At 40.1% G+C, this 19,017-nt stretch overlaps 1 protein-coding gene across 2 annotated transcripts in view; it reads right to left on the bottom strand.

Annotated features, from left to right (window-relative positions):
• The window catches only part of CSMD3 (CUB and Sushi multiple domains 3), a 1,467,857-nt gene extending 1,450,652 nt beyond the window's left edge, over positions 1 to 17,205 (bottom strand). The window contains exon 1 of one of the 2 annotated variants that reach the window (XM_027561290.1): positions 16,777 to 17,205. In XM_027561290.1, the coding sequence (XP_027417091.1) occupies positions 16,777 to 16,954 (178 nt within the window). In that variant the 5' untranslated portion in view covers positions 16,955 to 17,205. The remainder of the gene's footprint in view (positions 1 to 16,776) is intronic. The other variant, XM_027561291.1, reaches the window with a different exon arrangement.
• Positions 17,206 to 19,017: the final 1,812 nt, after the last annotated feature.

Raw genomic sequence — 19,017 nt, 5'->3', positions numbered from 1 at the left:
TGTTCCCCATCCTGAACCCCCTTCCCATCTCCCTCCCCATACCATCCCTCTGGATCATCCCAGTGCACCAGACCCAATCATCCTGTATCATGCATTGAACCTGGACATGCGATTCATTTCACATATGATATTATACATGTTTCAATGCCATTCTCCCAAATCATCCCAACCTCACCCTCTCCCACAGAGTCCAAAAGACTGTTCTATACAGCTGTGTCTCTTTTGCTGTCTCGCACAGAAAGATGGTAACAATAATCATCTCAAGCTTTTAAATTTACTTTTTTTTTTCTGCTAAAGTAATCAGAGTGTAATGAATTTACATAGACAATAGACATGTTTAGTTTTGGTCTTACATTAATTGTTGATATTTTAAAAATTAGAAATAGAAAACAACATTAATATTTGCTGTATTAATAAATATTAAATCTGGTTTCTTACACATTAAATCATTAGATCACAAAGAAGTGAGAATGTGGAAAGGGAAAGGAAGATGGCAATTTTGAAGTAGGATGTTGATGCAAATATTAATATTAAAATAATATGAGTCATCAAAGAATTCAACATAAGGGGAATGAGGAAATTATAAAATACAAGATAAATTTGGTGAATGTCTTAACCTTGTAAAGATACATCATTCTACTTAACTCCTATGTAGCAAAATTGTCATTGATCCAATGTCAGAATTTCATCAAATGACTGCTTTTCAGTATAACCATTCATTGATCCTTCTATTGCTCTTTAAATCACAGATCAAAAAACAAAGCAAAACAAAACATAATCTACTTACTGAAACACTGTTTTCCCAACACACATAAGTCTCCAATAAAGATGCAAAAATAAGACATAAAAAACTACGACAGAATCTGTTATAGTTATATTTAGTTATTTATTTTACCTTTTGCATGTGTTGACCTTGATAAGTTAGTTCAAGGCTTAACTCATGTCAAACACTAAATGAAGGGACAGAGATACAAATCGAAATTTAAAAGTAGTAGGAAGCCTATGAGGAGTTCTGAAGCAGGAACAATGGAAAAATGAATAAGAAGCACTATTTTCTGATCACAAACTATTTTATAAATGTGCAAACACTGTTACAAAAATTCATGTAGAATCTTAATACTGGAAAAAGTAGTTCATATAAGTTCACTGAACAGATGGAAGTTAATAAACATTTTCTGAAAATTGCAAGGGAAAATTACATTACATTAGATTACAAAATGATACCTATTGGACAGTTTCAAACAATATCTGTAGGATATTAATACTTACCTGTGATAGGATAAAGACAATGTATAGAATGTGTAAATAAAGGTTATTTCACCTTCATCAAGAGGCAAACAAAGGTGCTATGTTGATATTTCATGATAAAAGAATCATAGAAGAACTAAACAATTTCACAGTTTTCTTTGGTATTATGTTCACATAAATCCTCCTTCACTATGAAAACTGTCTACTTCTAGGGTAGTGACTAGATTTTCCTCTTTATATTGTCTAAGGCAAGGGTATGACAAACACAGGCTTTCCATAAATGATTGATGGCTGAAGGATAAGTCTCAGAACTGATATATAAGTCCCTGGTTCTTTCTGTGGAAATAAAATCTACTGACCACTGTATCTTTTACAACTCTAACTTAAACTGTGTCAATATAATAATATTTGATTTAAAATAATACTGTTTTAATGAAAGGTATAATAAACCAAATGACTTAACAACAATAAAAAAAGATAGAAACAACTAAATATTTATATGAAAAAATAAAAGGTGTAACCTAATATGTCTAACATCTTCCAATTTCTTTTGAGGCCTTTGAGAATTTTGCTTTTGAAAGAATGACATAATTAGTCTTTCTAAGATGGGCAGATTGCAATAAACTATGCAATGACAGGTGAAAAGTAGTGAGCTTCAAAATATTGAAAAATGACTGATTCCTAAGGACTTAACACATTGGTAATATTTAAAGATCCAGTGCAAAATGTCATTTATGATTTTCATCTATTAATATATTAATGAACACTGCCAGACTAACACAGATATTAAAGATTTCCTAGCACTTTGCCAGAAAATTGATTTTAAGAGTTTCTATTTGACCTCCTTTAAAAACATTTAAGAGATAAAAGGGCACTCAAGTACTAGTAGAATTCATAGATGAAAGTCTTTTTTAGGCCATGAAAAGAGTACTGAACATGAATTTATACTGGCAAAAATGGGCCTGTCAACATTTCTATTGCAAACTTCATTTAAGAGGGCTTGTCATCTTCATCAGTTTATAAACTATTAAGCTAGAAGTTGGCATACAAATTAGCAGCCTGGATGCAAATTTGTTTACAAAAAACATTTGAATCAGTTTAGTTATTTTGATTTAGACATCAGCCAGAAAACATTAAGTCAGGGTTTATCTATATATGTGAACACTGAGTAAATATTTTGTCTACTCTACATGGTTCAGTTAGAGCACACAGTCAATAAATTCAAGGTACTGTGTTTTAGATCCAAGAGATTCAGTTGTGTTTATTCGTCCTGTTATCTTAATTTTGATTTGTTATCTCACAAATGCAGCTTTTAGCACACAGAGCTCATTATTAGAACATACAGATAGATCAGCATAATTTCATTACCAATATTTGGGGGAAATTCAAATTACACCTTCAATAACAGATTCAGAGAAATCATTCATTCCTTTATAAGCCTCAGTGTGCATGCATGCTCAGCCATGTCTAACTCTTTGTGATCCTATGAACTATAACCCGCCAGACTTCTCTGTTCATGGAATTTTCCAGGGAAGAATACTGGAGTGGCTGGCCATTTCCTGCTCCAGAAGATCTTCCCAACCCAGGCACTGAGCCCATGCCTCCAGCATCTTCTGCATTCATAGACCCATTCTTTACCACTGAGCCACCTGGGAAGCCCATCTGTGTATAAAAATATAGTTTAAACATCAAAAACAAAGCCATTACTAAAAATTACAAATCCAGTTCAGTGCAGTTGCTCAGTCGAGTCCGACCCTTTGTGAGCTCATGAACCCCAGCACACTGGGCCTCCCTGTCCATCACCAACTCCCAGAGTTCACCCAAACCCATATCCATCGAGTGGGTGATGCCATCCAGCCATCTCATCCTCTGTCTTCCACTTCTCCTCCTGCCTTCAATCTTTCCCCCAGCATCAGTGTCTTTTCAACTGAGTCAGCTCTTTGCATCAGGTGGCCAAAGTATTGGAGTTTCAGCTTCAACATCAGTCCTTCCAATGAACACCCACGACTGATCTTTAGGATGGACTGGTTGGATCTCCTTGCAGTCCAAGGGACTCTCAAGAGTCTTCTCCAACACCACAGTTCAAAAACATCAATTCTTTGGCCCTCAGCTTTCTTTATAGTCCAACTCTCACATCCATACATGACCACTGGAAAAACCATAGCCTTGACTAGGCAGACCTTTGTTGGCAAAGTAATGTCTCTGCTTTTTAATATGCTGTCTAGGGTGCTCATAACTTTCCTTCCAAGGAGTAAGCATCTTTTAATTTCATGGCTGCAATCACCATCTGCAGTGATTCTGGAGCCCAGAAAAATAAAGTCAGCCACTGTTTCCCCATCTATTTGCCATGAAGTGATGGGACCGGATGCCATGATCTTAGTTTTCTGAATGTTGAGCTTTAAGCAAACTTTTTCACTCTCCTCTTTCACTTTCATCAATAGGCTCTTTAGTTCTTCTTCACTTTCTGCCATAAAGGTGGTGTCATCTGCATATCTGAGGTTATTGATATTTCTCCCGGAAATCGTGATTCCAGCTTGTGCTACCTCCAGCCCAGCATTTCTCATGAAGTACTCTGCATATAAGTTAAATAAGCAGGGTGACAATATACAGCCTTGACATACTCCTTTTCCTATTTGGAACCAGTCTGTCGTTCCATGTCCAGTTCTAACTGTTGCTTCCTGACCTGCATACAGGTTTCTCTAGAGGCAGGCCAGGTAGTCTGGTATTCCCATCTCTTGAAGAATTTTCCACAGTTTATTGTGATCCACACAGTCAAAGGCTCTGGCATAGTGAATAAAGCAGAAACAGATGTTTTTCTGGAACTCTCTTACTTTTTCCATGATCCAGCAGATGTTGGCAATTTGATCTCTGGTTCCTCTGCCTTTTCTAAAACCAGCATGAACATCTGGAAGTTCACGATTCACGTATTGCTGAAGCCTGGCTTAGAGAATTTTGAGCATTACTTTACTAGCGTGTGAGATGAATGCAATTGTGTAGTAGTCTGAGCATTCTTTGGCATTGCCATTCTTTGGGACTGGAATGAAAACTGGCCTTTTCCAGTCCTGTGGCCACTCCTGAGTTTTCCAAATTTGCTGGCATATTGAGTGCAGCACTTTCACAGCGTTATCTTTCAGGATTTGAAATAGCTTAACTTGTATTTCATCACCTCCACTAGCCCTGTTTGTAATGATGCTTCCTAAGACCCACTTGACTTCACATTCCAGGATGTCTGGGCTCTAGGTGAGTGATCCCACCATCGTAATTATCTGGGTCGTGAAGATCTTTTTTATACAGTTCTTCTGTGTATTCTCGCCACCTCTTTATATCTTCTGCTTCTGTTAGGTCCCTACCATTTCTGTCCTTTATTGAGCCCATCTTGCATGAAATATTCCCTTGATATCTCTAATTTTCTTTAAGAGATCTCTAGTCTTTCCCATTCTGTTGTTTTCCTCTATTTCTTTGCATTGATTGATGAGGAAGGCTTTCTTAATCTCTCCTTGCTATTCTTTGGAACTCTGCATTCAAATGGGTATATCTTTCCTTTTCTCCTTTGCTTTTCTCTTCCCTTCTTTTCACAGCTATTTGTAAGTCCTCCTCAGACAGCCATTTTGCTTTTTTGCCTTTCTCTTTCTGGAGGATGGTCTTGATTCCTGTCTCCAATACAATGTCACGAACCTCCAACCATAGTTCATCAGGCACTCTGTCTATCAGATCTAGTCCCTTAAATCGATTTCTCACTTCCATTGTGAAGTTAAAGTCTTTTAACAGCATCTTTTTATGCTTTAATAGAATAACAATGAAGTAGACTCATTTTTACTTCTCTATATTAAAACATTCATAATAAAATATAACTTAAAATTTTATTTTTTACTGACTCAGTTGATGAGCCCAGGTACCAATGGATAAAGAATCCACCTGCAATTCAGGAAACACTGGAGACCCAGGTTTGATCCAGGGGTCAGGAATATAACCTGGAGAAGAAAATGGCAACCCACTCCAGTATTCTTGCCTGAAAAAGCCTAGGGACAGTGTAACCTGGCAGGCTACAGCCTAAAGGGTCACAAAGAGTCAGACATGATGAGTGACTAAGCATGTAAGCATTCAAATTGAAATTTTAAAACATTTTCCTTCACATTTCTTTCTAATCAGATAACCCTCAGAGTGTGAACAAACAAAAAAAAGCTATTCCCCGTAGAAAACTAAAATAGATATTTTAGAAATTAGAATAATATCAGTGAAACAATTTTCATTGTTTAAAACTGTTAAAACTGTTAATTTTATTAAGCAGATGTGAACATATAAACAAATGGCTAATGGGATGTGAACAAGCTCAAGAAAAAGGCATTTTAATTATCAGTCTTTTTTTTTTTTCTCTTCACCAAGCTCATGAAAACAAAAACATCAAGTGAGTTTGTGATTTAAACTTTCAATAGACTACAGTGAGTTATTACAGTAGGATCACTTTTAAAATGGAGATCCTTGGCTGACTATTAGTCAATTTTAATCATTAAATAAAATTCTGGAATGTATAATTGCAGGTAATAGACTTGAAGACAGATGGTATGTGTAACAATCAGGTAAAATGTGTAACAATTCAGGTAAAAGACCTAAATTTTGGCAACTGTGGAGAAATTTATGCCTAGCTGTTCTAAGATGCAAAACTATTTAAAATAACAATGTCCCAAATAAATTGTCCAATGTAATAATTATATTCTATGGGTAATACATGTGAGGGCATTGTTAGGCTATCTGAACTTTAACACTGAAAATATAGGTTAAAATGACATCTCTAAGAATACACTCACAAAGTTTTAATATTTCAAGTAGAAAAGGACAAGTATATATTTATATTGGGATAGTCTAAAGTTCAGAAAGGACTGCAGTGCAATAGTACTTCTGTTGCATATAAAAATATATGTTATCACCTTCAAAGGAAAATGTAATGCTAATTTTGAGTGCTTAAGTATAATTTAATGTGTGTATATTTTTTTCTTTTTTAGACAATGATGTAATTTCAATGCCCCCATTTAATTTATAGTTAATCCTTAGATGGCATGTTAAGATTCTCATTTACCAGTATTATTACACTCATGTATCTGTGTCACCTTACACAATTACTTCAGGAAATATTATTTTGAGCCTGGTCAGGATTTGGACATAGGCACAATGGTCTCTCCTCTCAAGTAGCTTTATTACATAAACAAATTAGGGCTAAATGATGCTTCCCAAGTGGAGCTAGTGGTAAAGAACCTACCTGACAATGCAGGAGATGCTTAAAAGATACAGGTTCAATCCCCAGGTCAGGAAGATCCCCTGGAGAAGGACATGGCAACCCACTCCAGTATCCTTGTCTGGGGAATCCTATGGACAAAGGTGCCTGGCAGCTTTAAATCCATGAGGTCACAAAGAGTTGGACATGACTGAAGTGACTTAGCATACATATAAAGGAAGCTCATAAGGCAGTATCCAATAAAAAGAAGAGCTACCCCGGTAGCTCAGCTGGTAAAGAATCCACCTGCAATGTGGGAGTCCTGAGTTCAACCCCTAGGTTGGGAAGATTCCCTGGAGAAGGGCATGGCAGCCCACTCCAGTATTCTTGCCTGGAGAAATCCCCATGGACAGAGGAGCCTGGTGGGCTGGAGTCCACTGGGTTGAAAAGAGTCCTAGAAGACTGACTAAGCACAGCAATAAAAAGAAACGTGTTGGACAGAGAACTGAAGGACTGTTTTGCATTCTATTGTGTGGCAAATCTCTTCATTTTTCAGAACAGTCTGCTCATTATGTGAAGATGTACACCTACACGTGCACTTTTAACTAGGATGTAATTATGGTAGGAAGTAGAGCAAGGGGATGAAGCTTGGATAGGAATGTTCTTTTAAAAAGCACCTTCCCATACCCCCACATATAAATCTAATGCACATTCTCTGACTATTAGACACTAGACAAGTTAGTTATAAGAGTTTTCCCATCCTTAAATTCTGTAGAACTAAATGGAAGATTAAGGTACCAAATAGAATTAATTTATTTGCCAAGGCTTATGATACTAGTGAAGTGAAGTGAAGTCGCTCAGTCGTGTCCGACTCTTGCGACCCCATGGACTGTAGCCTACCAGGCTTCTCCATCCATGGGATTTTCCAGGCAAGAGTACTGGAGTGGGTTGCCATTTCCTTCTACTGGTAAATAATTTTATGCCCACATATTTTATATGTGAAGTCCATAAATTCATTTACATTCATAAATTTTAAAATTTTACTCAGGAGTACTGGGTTAAAATCTAAAAATATATGTTTTGATTTTTTTTCTTGCCCTTAATTCACTAAATAGTTTTTTGTCTTATAGTGACATATTTAACTTATGCATTGTTCCTTTGCTTCACTTACTATTGTATATAAAACTGAAAAATAGCTTTCACAACCATCTTACAGAATAATTAAGAGAGTAAAGTTAGGCAAGTTAAGTAAAGATGTTGAAAATTACAAAACTGAGAAGTTGCGTATTACATACAATGTGATATATATATATATATATATATATATATATATATATATATATATATATATAAAACACATGGACATTAACACTAGTCTATCTTTTAAGTTAAATTGTCAAGATTTCAGTTTTTCTCATAAAAATGAAGAAATTTAATTAGAAACTTGGTCATTTATAGTTTTATTGTTTAATGAGTCTATGAACTTATGAATCTATTATGATTTCAGATTTCATCCAACCACTAGCTAAACAACGATCCTGGAAAATCATTGTACCTCTCTGGCCCCAGGAAATGTGGATAATTTATAAATGGAGATAATAATCTATACGTAGGAGATAACAGCTATCTCACAAGATGCTTGTTAGAATTCTAAGCAGGAAAAAGAGAGAGAACCATTGTTTGAGATGTAGTTAACACACTCTATTTAAAAGGCTTAGAACAGAGCTTCTTGTGGCTCAAATTTTATACAGTAAAGGCACATGCCTATTTTGATACCATTTCCCCTGACATAATAACATCTTATATCCTCTCTATATATGAAGTGTGTTTCCTAGGTGGCTCAGTGGTAAAGAATCTCCTTGCCAATGCATGAGACAAAAGAGATGTGGGTTCAATCTCTGGGTTGGGAAGATCCCTTGAAGTTGGAAATGGCAACCTGCTCCAGTATTCTTCCCTGGAGAATTCGCTGGTGGGCTACAGTCCATGGGGTTGCAAAGAGTCAGATATGACTGAGCACATGTTCATTCACATATGTGAAGCACCTCTGAGCATTCTGGAATCTTGTATAATCTGATGGACTTGTATAAACTAAGCATAGCTGTTATTTTTTCAGTTATTTAAAAGTTAACAAATTCACTTCTGAGAGTCTATTTCCATTTATAAATTTCCTTTCAAAATGGTATGCAACTGCATTTCTTAAACTGTCATAGTTTAAAAAAAGAAAAATGCTTACCATTACTTTAAACTATGGAATTAAAAAAATTCTTTAAAATTTGCTAACATAGAGCAAAGGAAGTAAGAACTTTATAATCTTGAACATTACAAACTCAGCTTTTCAGAGAATCACTCATTACTTTTTATGTAATTCAATCACTTTCTGAACTTGTAAGCACTTCAAATTTAGCAGCATTCATTATTTTGGAAATTTTACTCCCATACCTTGAAGAGACCTTAGAGAAATATCACAGATCACTAAAATTGAAGCTAGCCCTTCAGATTATTGATTGTTTTTACAATTTTAATTTATAAAATATACTATTTATAGTATATTTATATACTATAAATTTATAAAATTTACTATTTATATATTTATAAAATATACTATTATTTCTGTGGTAGAATTTTACGATACCATCATCTTATTTAGATCATATGAGAGAAATGTGCAAATGTAATGTAGATGAGACAGAATGCATACATCTTATGTTAATATGATGTAAATATATAAAACCATGAATAAAATAAATTAGGAACAGATTTCCTAGATTTAAAAGGCTTTAAATAAGAAATTATGTCTAGATTATGGGAAGAAATAAACAAGAGGTTGATTTTTAAGTACTATCCCTCTACGTTCTTTGAAAAAGTGAAAGTGTTAGTCACTCAGTTGTGTCTGACACTTTAAGATCCCATGGACTGTAGGCTCCTCTGTTCATGGAATTTTCCAGGCAAGAATAATGGAGTGGGTTGCCATTCCCTTCTCCAAGGGATCTTTCTGACCCAGGAATCTAAGTTCTTTATGAGACTAAAAAACAGTCCTCTAATTTTGTTTTTACAACCATGTAATGTCAAAAATAGCCTTGAATATACGATGATTTTATTTGGTGTACATATTATAATAGTTTTAGAAAATATTTTCATTCCAAAATTGTTTATTTTTTCTTTTACAAAATAAGTAGTTAGCATCAAAAAACAATACCATAAAAACATATAGTCACTAGTATTCTTGTATGGTACTAATTGGCATATGGTTCTCAAATATTAGATTTGTGATTGTCTTCATTGGTGCCATTCGAGAAAATTCTGTAGTAAAATTGATAAGGTACAGTAGAAATAGAGTTGAACATAAACTTGAAAGCCCAATGATCTAGTCTCAATTCTGGAGCTAATTATATTTTTAACCTAGTGAAAAAAGCACTTATTCTTTCTAGACATGTGCATTTATTGTATAAAATATAAACAGTGAACTAGCTGGTATGTAAGAACTCTTCCAACCCTGTAAGTACCATGAATTTGTAACAAGATGAATTAACAAATTCATGTAAGTACATTAGTCAATCAATATTAAAATAAATCAGTATTGGAACACAACAAATGAAATTAGCCTAGGAGTAGGAGTAACATATTTAAGCTATGATTCTGCCCCTGATTCATAGAGCCAGCACCTGGAGTAACTGTGTAAAGGTGATAAGCAGAAATTTCAGAGTGTTTTTCCAATGTATAATAGCCCAGGAACTTAGCCAAAGTGAAATAATAGCTAGAGAGAAGATGCTGTATTTTTTATTTACTATGGTGGACAAGTTAGGGCTGGTAATGCTAGGGATGAAGTGTGTGAGAGTCACTGGCTTTGTGCATGGAAGTGTATTTTAATAGCAGTGATGATAGCTCCTAGTGTCAGGCACTATATATGTTGCATGCATAATCTTTCTACCGAAATTCTAATTTCCTTTTTAACAGATAATGAAAATGAATTTTAGGAAAACTGAGTTGCTATTACAAAGATAGTTGCTGGCAATTTATTTTTTTTTCCTGCTTCAGGTCTTGGTGGCTCCAGAGTACTTGCTTTAGTGTTTCTCAAACTTTAGAGCCAATAGAATTACCTGGATGACTTGTTATAAATACCTATGTGGGTGTCCAACCACTAGGGCATCTGTTTCAATAGGCCTGGGGTGGGAGTCTGAGAATTCATATTTCTAACAAGTTTCCAAAGGATGCTACTTGTTGAGGAACATTTTGAAATCACTGCTGTGCAATCTTTTTTGAGCAAATAGAACATTTTGACATATCTAATGACACATGATTATCATTGATATTCTTGTTTTCCAGTTACAAGGTACATGATGTATATGATAATCTTATAAATTTTGACTTTTTAGAGGTTTCAAATTGGCTTTTGGGTGACAGATTGTGATTATATGAAAAAGTATTAATCCTTAAGAATCTTTAGTTAGCACCAAGCGATAGCTTAGCAAAAGGTGTGATAGCATGAATGCATTATATAGCAGTAAGATTAGAGGCGTGAGAGAAAGAAAGATGATAACTAGCATTGAGACTATGAATACTGGAAGGTATTCAACAAATTGATTTTTCTCAGTGGAATTCCTATAAAATTGATATTCCTGATGAGAATGAGGACCTTCCAAGGGGTCTAATTCTGAGAAAATCTTGTAGACTTGGAGATTGATCTCCCTGGAAAGTACAATGAATCACCCCACCTGCTCACTTTGAAAGAGAAAAGATAAATGGATAATGACTTTATCTGTTCTACCAGACCTCATCCAAAATCCAAATTAAAACTGCCACTGTATGTATAAACTACACACCACTTTGGATTATGAATAAGGGCTGTGGGAAAAAGAGACAGAAAAAGAAGCTATGTTTTAATGTATATAGAGCAAAAATAAAATGACCTTATTGGCAACTCAGGCATATTTTGCTAATCTTTTGGTTTGCAGTCATTTTGCTTCTAATCTCTCCAACTTTGAAAATTGGAATTCAAAGTACAAGATGGCATATTTTCTCAAATAGTCATGTTACTTGAAGTACCAGTTTCCTCACCAGAAATGTTGCTTGAGGCTTCAAAGTTATTTTCCAAGCTGGACAAAACATTGAAAGTACTTAATATCCTGAAGCCTTTTCTGGAGACTGTGATATTAAGTAGAAGAAAATAAAACTTTCAGGACATCAAGGAGAAGTGTGTTTGGAGATGTAAGAAACAAAGTTTAGATGCTTTCACTTAGTGTTGGAGACTAAATGGGTATTTTAGCATTAGAGGTTGTTTCTATTTGTGTGGGAGGGCATCATTAATTGCTATCTTTCTTACTTTTTGTTTTATCAGATGTCACTTATGCCAGAGCTTGCCACTTTTAAAATCCTATATTGATGCCACTTGCTACTGCTTTATTTCAATATTTTACAGTTTCTGCAGACAGTAAATTGTGTGTTCAGGGAAAAGATGTGTACCCCACATCTATTCAGCTATCCCATAAATAGTAACACTAATTAATATCATGAACACTAATAACTACTGAAACGAAATCTATGCTCCTGGAGTATATAATCTATTGAGTAAATTCTATCCCTTTTCTCCTTGAAGGCTCTTAAAGGAGCTGCCATCAGGTTTTCCACAGCCTGAAACCTGCTCCTTAATAATTTCTGCTCACCCACTCACTCTTCTACATGGGCTTAAAGCAGCCCCAACGTCCTCCCCAACCCCCTCAATACCAAAAGATTCTGGAAATATGGGGCTGCAGTATGATAGTTTAGAAGGATTTCAACTGGTAACTAACTGTCCAGGGAAAGTTCAGCTCAGAATTCTGGGAGCTACTGAAGCCTTTTGAGGGCGGTAAATTGGATTGGCTTAGCAACTCGGTAGTGCAAAGCCTCCCCAAAGGCGCCGTGTTCAAGGAGAAGGGAAATCGCCTGGCTGCCTGAATTTATCTTTCTTTCTTTGGTTGTTCTGCTTCGTATTATTCTGCACTGCGCTGAAATTCCCATTCCTGCCCCGCTTTCAGCCCTCAGCTGGCCTCTCCTGCGGGGTGGGGAGAGGACCAGAGGACAACCGGGATGACCCTGTAGCTGTTTCATTTCTTCTGCGCTTTCCCCTGGGATCCAACAGAGCCCTGTAGAGTTCCAGTCCTGGGACTGCCTCCTGCTTGCTTTCCCCCCAGCGACAGAGCAGGGAAGGGGTTGAAGCGGATGGAAGAGGGGAATCAACCCCCATTACTCCTTCTCCGGTGAGTTTTTTGAACTCCCGAAGAGCCTGTTAGAGAAGTTGTTTTGGTGAGAGCAGCGCTGGGGTCAGCTTGGGAAAACGGAGCTTTCTCTGTGCCTCCACCGGGACTCCTGACAGCAGTGGTCGCAGCACCACCGACCAAATAGGATCCGGGAACAGAAACACACATTGTGTAACCCGCCACCCTGTCCATCTCGGACACACACCCACACCCACCCTTGAGGCCTCCAGAAGTCTCTTCCGCCTTGATCCGTGTGGAATTCCCCTCCCAGCAACACACACACACACACACCCCGTCACAATCGCCAAAGGCCAAGTCAGGCATTCAATTCAACCTCAGTGGTCTATGAATATTTTGGGGAATCTGGTCTTCTAGAAGCAATAAAGTATTTCCAGAGAAACAGTTGGAAGGGAGGGCTACCTGACCAGACTGCAGCAGGACAAGGACCCCGACCCAAACAAGAAGATTGTCTCTCAGCAGCTGACTCAGTCTTGTTAGATTCAGGGGAAGGGTTTTGATGGTGGCGGTGGCAGTGGGTGGCTTTTTGTTGGGTGCAGTTTTGGCTTGTAAAGACATTAACCCAACAGGACCACCTTTGTAAAGCTCTCTCGAGACCCGAGACGAGACAGAAATTTTGTTAACGGTACTGACAAGTCAGACTGTCGCCCTGAGGTCGGGAAAGTAAGAGTTATCAGACCCTGAGCACAAGCCTGGGGCTGACACCTCTGGCGCGGCCACCCTGGGGTGGGCACAAGGTGCTACTGAGCGCTGCTGGCAGCTCTCCTCCTGCGTGGACACCGCGACCCTTGCCAGCACTAATTAACTGCGAGACAAGCTGCGAGCTCGGCTCTTCCCCAAGAGCTCTATGGCAGGAGTAATATCTCCTTGGAGTCCCAGAGCACGCAGAAACGCAGATCCTTCTGGAAGTCTGGGGGTCCAGCAAGGAGTCTTGAAAGCAGGCTCTAGTACAGGGTAGGGGGTGCAGCATGCCAGCTCCCACCTGCTGTCCTCGGAGGTCAGTGCTTTCTGTACCTCGCCCCCACCCCGTCCCCCGCAGGATTTGTGCGTTCCCCCGGGATCTCCCAAGGAGTGTGAGGAAGCACCCTGCCAGTGTTTGTTTATGTGGGCGGGACGTTTAAGCACGACTTGAAGATTCACATATTCTATCTGACTGAAACCTAAAACAGGCAGGCTGCAGCTGCAGGCTGCATTTCAGAAACCTCTGCTGCGTGTGTGTGTTTCAGCATGCATCAGCCTAAGCAGCCCCCACCCCACCCCCAATTTGGTGCCTTACATGGCGTTTTATTTCAGATGACAACAGTGGAGATAAAACGCCCAGAGAGGGTTGCCTCTCTTTCTAATACTACTGGAGCGATTCAGGCCTACCACGGAAGCCCACTTTGTCTGAGGCTATTTCTCCCACTGAGCCTCTTTGTCATTGCTGTTGCAGGCAGAGGTGAGATAGTAAAGGATGAAAAGTGTGGACAAAAGGTGGAATTCTCAAGGCCTGAGCTGTTCACCTGGAAAAGCATGCGCCACAGACTTCCTTAGCCTTAGCCCTAGATTAGAACCTGCAGAAGCCTTAGAAAGCCTGCCCATTTCGAGCTTTCCCGTGGGCCTGGGAGACCGGAGGAAAAACACTGTGGAAGACAAAAGCGGTTGTAGACACTAGGGGGAAAGAACATTCAAGCTATTGCTGCGATCTTGGTTTTAGGAAAAGCCTTGAGACGTAGGTGAAATTAAAAAATAGGGAGAAGGGGAAGAAGAAGAAGCAATCGTGAAAACTGGCACCACTGGCAACCGGGAGTAAATCTAAAGAATATATCGTCTGTAAGTTTGTGTCTCAGAATCTGAGGACGGCGTTCCAAGTTGTAAAATATAAGAAATGCCTTTCAAGTGGCAGATAAGTGACAATGAAGAACCTTATCACCATTAAAAAAATTAATGGTCCGTTGAAAATTTATTTTGGACAAGATCAAAGCAGAGTGTGAAACACCCCTTCTTCCTGATGTCCCCGAAACTGGAATGTATTCCTTGGACCGATTATCTCAGTCCAAAGTACAGGAGCTGTGAGTAGAGAAGGGGGGGGGGGGGGTGTTTCTCATTTCCAGTTCCATTTAAAGCAAACTGACGCGCCTTTCGTTTCTATCGGCGCGGCTTATCTGGGAAATATGGTAGGTCCGGGCAGCCGGGCTGTAATCGCAGGCTGCTGGGCTCTGGGTTTGTCAGCCTGGCAAGCTCGTCCAGCTTCGGAGACTCCCTCTTCCATCTGCCCTCCAATGTGTTTTGACTCAACAGGTATCGCGTGAAAACTCGCACTTAACCCCCCGGGCATCTAGCAGGAGCCACCTCAACATTTTTTCCTGCCAGGAGCTGTCGCCGGCTCCTAGCAGCCAAACCCCAGGGCCATCCATTAACCGCCGACTGTCAGTGGCAGGCGAGCTAAGCATAAATGCGAGGCTCCTCACACGTCGAGCCGGCGACGAGAGCCCCTCGTAAGCAACCCAAGACGCGTTCTGTACACTAGATTGTGTAGTTGCGCCCGTAGAGAACGAGCGTTTTGGCTCAAAGCTGCACTGAGGCTGGTGAGCGTCGGCGAAGCGGGGTGTAAAGCTTTAAGGAGCAGGTTAAGATTACAAGGCAGTTGCTGCCACAGAGACCTGGGACGACTTCTTGGCATTTAGGAATGTCAATTAAAATTCGAAACATGTCGCCCATCATTGGTCCTTAATAGAGGGAGAGGTAACCCTTCCAGCTCCCTCCACCCAAAACATGAATTATCATTTCCACTGAATGCAAATGGACTGCCTTCTGTGGGGGGACAGCCAGCTGCAAGCTGGACAATAAACTGTTTCATAGAGACGCGGCCTGATTGCGGTTCAGAGAGACACTCCTTTACAAAGGAAGAAGCGTCCAGTTTGTGAGGACAGAGGTGGCGCGCCCGGGCCAACAGCCACCCCCCCCCTCCGCCCCCACCGCCCACCCCCGACACACAGACACCCTGGATTTGAAACTAGCTTCACTGAAAACGACATCCGTCGCGTCTATGCGAGCTGCCATGAGTACGGGGAGGTGGTTATTCAAAAATGATAGCATGAGTCATAAACACAGCCTGAGGTTTTTTTTTTTTTTTTTTTTGGTTTTCTTTCTTTCTTTTCTTTTTTTGCAGCAATTAATGGGCAGCAGGGCGCAGGAGAAGTTGTAGAACAGAGCTGGGAATCTATTTTCTCCCAGAGGACAGCTCTCCTTCCAGTGATCCTGACTGTCCCTTGCCTTCCTGCTTAGGATTGAATTTTACATCCCACCCACCTCCTCCCCTTGTCTGTGCATGTGACACTCACTCTACCTGTCTGAACGCCGAGACTTGCTGGGGATTTTCTTTTTGGTCTTCAGTTGATGACTTTCCTCCTACCTTCATTCATCCCCAAAGGTACCTGGTTACACTTCCTGGCGTCTCAGACCGTTCAAAAGCCCCATTTTAAGCCAAACCTCTACCACAGGACCTAGGAAACAGCCTCTATTATTTATCAGTGCAAAAGAGCCCACGTAGAAATAATTCACAAATGCATGCACACATTCATGTTGGTTGGGGGTGGGGAGTGGGGGGATTCTTGAAAGACCCCTGTGCCCTAATGCATTTAAAAGCAGCACCTTCCTAACATAACTTTCCTACCTGAAAGGGTTAAAAAGCATTTCCAGGAGCGCCTTTAATATAAATATTCCAACCAAAGCATCAAACCCTACTGATTTGACTAGAAATCAAGGTAACCCTCATCACCAAGAAAAGTCTTGCAGAGGAATTCTGCCTGGTATCCACTAGTTAGAGGCTATAGGAACCAACTCACGTATTCGTTTGAGCATACTGCAAGAATATTTATTGAGCACAAGCTCAATCACTGCATTGAACGCCAAATCTGGCAAGCAAAATGCATTTCCTATCTGAGGGAGAAAAAGAGCTGTGAATCGACTCCTTCAGTATAATCATGATTATTTTATCCGTGCAAATTGCAAAGTAAGCTACCCGTCTCTGGCGACAAGTCAGCTCACCTCCATCCAAAGCAGAGGGGACCCCGAAAGCAAGCCTACCTTTCACACAAGACACCGTCAATAAAAAGACGAGGTTCCAGAACGTAAATCCACTTTTAATCCCCATTTTCTTCATCAGGATGAAGTCTAGGCGGCCACATTTAGCGCATTTTCTCGTGCCAGGCTCCCGGGGTTTGGATTCCTTCGCTCGGCTTTCCCCTTTGCGGATCCCTTTCATATTATTCGCGAGCTCCTAATTCCTGCTCCTCAGCCCGGCGCAGTGGAGTTGTTGCTGTTGTTGGTGCGCGGTCACAGCTCGAAGTGAATGGTGTTTCTGGGATACCACAGCAACCTTGAAGAGGACTCAACCATCTCTCTCCAACGGGGGCACAAAGTCTCTGCTACTCTGGATTCTGCCTTTTCTTGTGCGTTTTTTTCCCCTCCACTAAAACCTACCTCAATTCCAGCTCGTTATAGCAACCACCAGAAACCACTAGTGAGCCTCTTAAAGCCCAGCTCCTCTCTTTGACAAACTCCCCACAATATTTGAAATTAAGAGGTTTGATTTTTTTTCCCCCCGAATAGATCAATTCTGCCTCTAAAAGCAGACCAAGAAATATTATGTTAGTGAGTTCTCCATTCCAGCCTGTGACTATAGAAACATGTTAGAGGAATATTTTAATCGGAGAATCTGTATTGCTTTTAGGGGAACTGTGATGATAATGAACCGGGTTTCATCGATGGCCACGTCTTTATAATGGGACATGTGTTACTACTGTAGTTGCAGTATATTTCAGGCAGGCGTCTCACATTAATCATCCTGTGATTTAATTGAAAAAGGGAGATCACAGAATTTATTTGCACACAGGCATTTACACATTCAAGTGCTTAGATGTAAACCCATAACCGGGTCTTTTTGATTCACGAAGTAAACGGATTTAATCCGTGACCAGGGCGGAGGTGAGGTGGGGAGGGAGTCAGTCATCTTCCGAAAGAGTTCGTCTTTTTATATTCCCTAAACAGGTTTTAGCTGTTGTGTGCTGCAGTTAAACTACTTTATTGTGGTAGTTATCTGGAACAGATACCCATTTGTCTTAATTCTGAATCGGTCCCGCATATGTAAATGGGAAGGTTCTTTCAAAACGGAAAACATATGTATCTATACGTTTCGACCTGGCAGCGCCAACTCACCACTCAAGGGTTAACATCATACAGGGGAAGAGTTCTTGCGCCATCTACTGGCTATTACTAAGCCTCCCGCTTCTCTTTCACATCTAAATGGTACCCTATTTCCCTCATCCGAAGGTGTAGGGGAGCTTCGCCGGAGACCAGCGTGTTTTGCTTTTGTATGTCAATTTTCGAATCTTTTTTGGTTGGTCCTGGCCCAGATCTTATAACCCACAAGTTCCTTAGACTAGGCGCGTATTGGAAATCTGTCCTTTTGGGAAATCTGATACCATCTCGGGAGGGGGAGGGCTGCAGCACTGGTTCTGGAAGAAATAATTGCAAAGGCTTCTGTCTCCATTTGCGTGCCAGAGGCTATCAGAGGAATTATATAGTATCTATCTATAGGGCTTGGTGAAGAGGACCGCCCATGTGAGTTTGCAGCTCTCCCCATTGCCCACAAATGATGGCTCCCGTCCGGTGTACCACACGAGGAGTACCCTGGCCAGCTTTTGTCCCTGGGCTCATGTGGAGCTGCCCGCTGAAAAGAGCAAGACTATTGCATTTGGAGGGAGTTTTCCTCCGGGAAGTGGGCACACTGAGAGCGTCTATAGGCGTGCGTAGTGTGTGGGTTCAATCTGCAGGCATAGGAAGCATTCTGAACTCTCCGGGTACGTGGCATTTTGTATGGGTCTGTGATTCTCCCACGCAGTGTGCGTGTGTGTGTGTGTGTGTGTGTGTGTGTGTACATGGGCGCTATAGTGAGGGGTAAGAGTGGGTGTTTTTGGAAATGATCGAGAGTATGATCTTCTGTGTGGGTGTTTTCCCAAGTGTGTTTGTGCTGTATATATGCGTGTGCTTGTGTGTATGTTCGACAGAGGGAGAAGGAGAGAGAGGGAAAAGAGAGAAGAGAAAGAAATTTCTCTTCTGGGTAGGGAATATTAGCAAGAGGCAAAAGCCGTAAATGCAAAACTGACCTTATTAATTCGGAGAGGTACATTAAGGGCGATGTGGCAGGATCCTTTTCATTCCTACCACTGCTTTAATGTCTGTGTATGCAGATGCCAAGGGAGTGGGCAACAAGGTTGGGACTAGCTGGAGACCGGGAGTATCAACACTGAAAACGTCATTAGTCTG

Source organism: Bos indicus x Bos taurus, chromosome 14 (assembly GCF_003369695.1).
Source record: "Bos indicus x Bos taurus breed Angus x Brahman F1 hybrid chromosome 14, Bos_hybrid_MaternalHap_v2.0, whole genome shotgun sequence".
NCBI classification, from domain to species: Eukaryota; Metazoa; Chordata; class Mammalia; order Artiodactyla; family Bovidae; genus Bos; species Bos indicus x Bos taurus.
The sequence above is the reverse complement of the archived record's forward strand: the minus strand, read 5'-3'. Positions and strand labels throughout refer to the sequence as shown.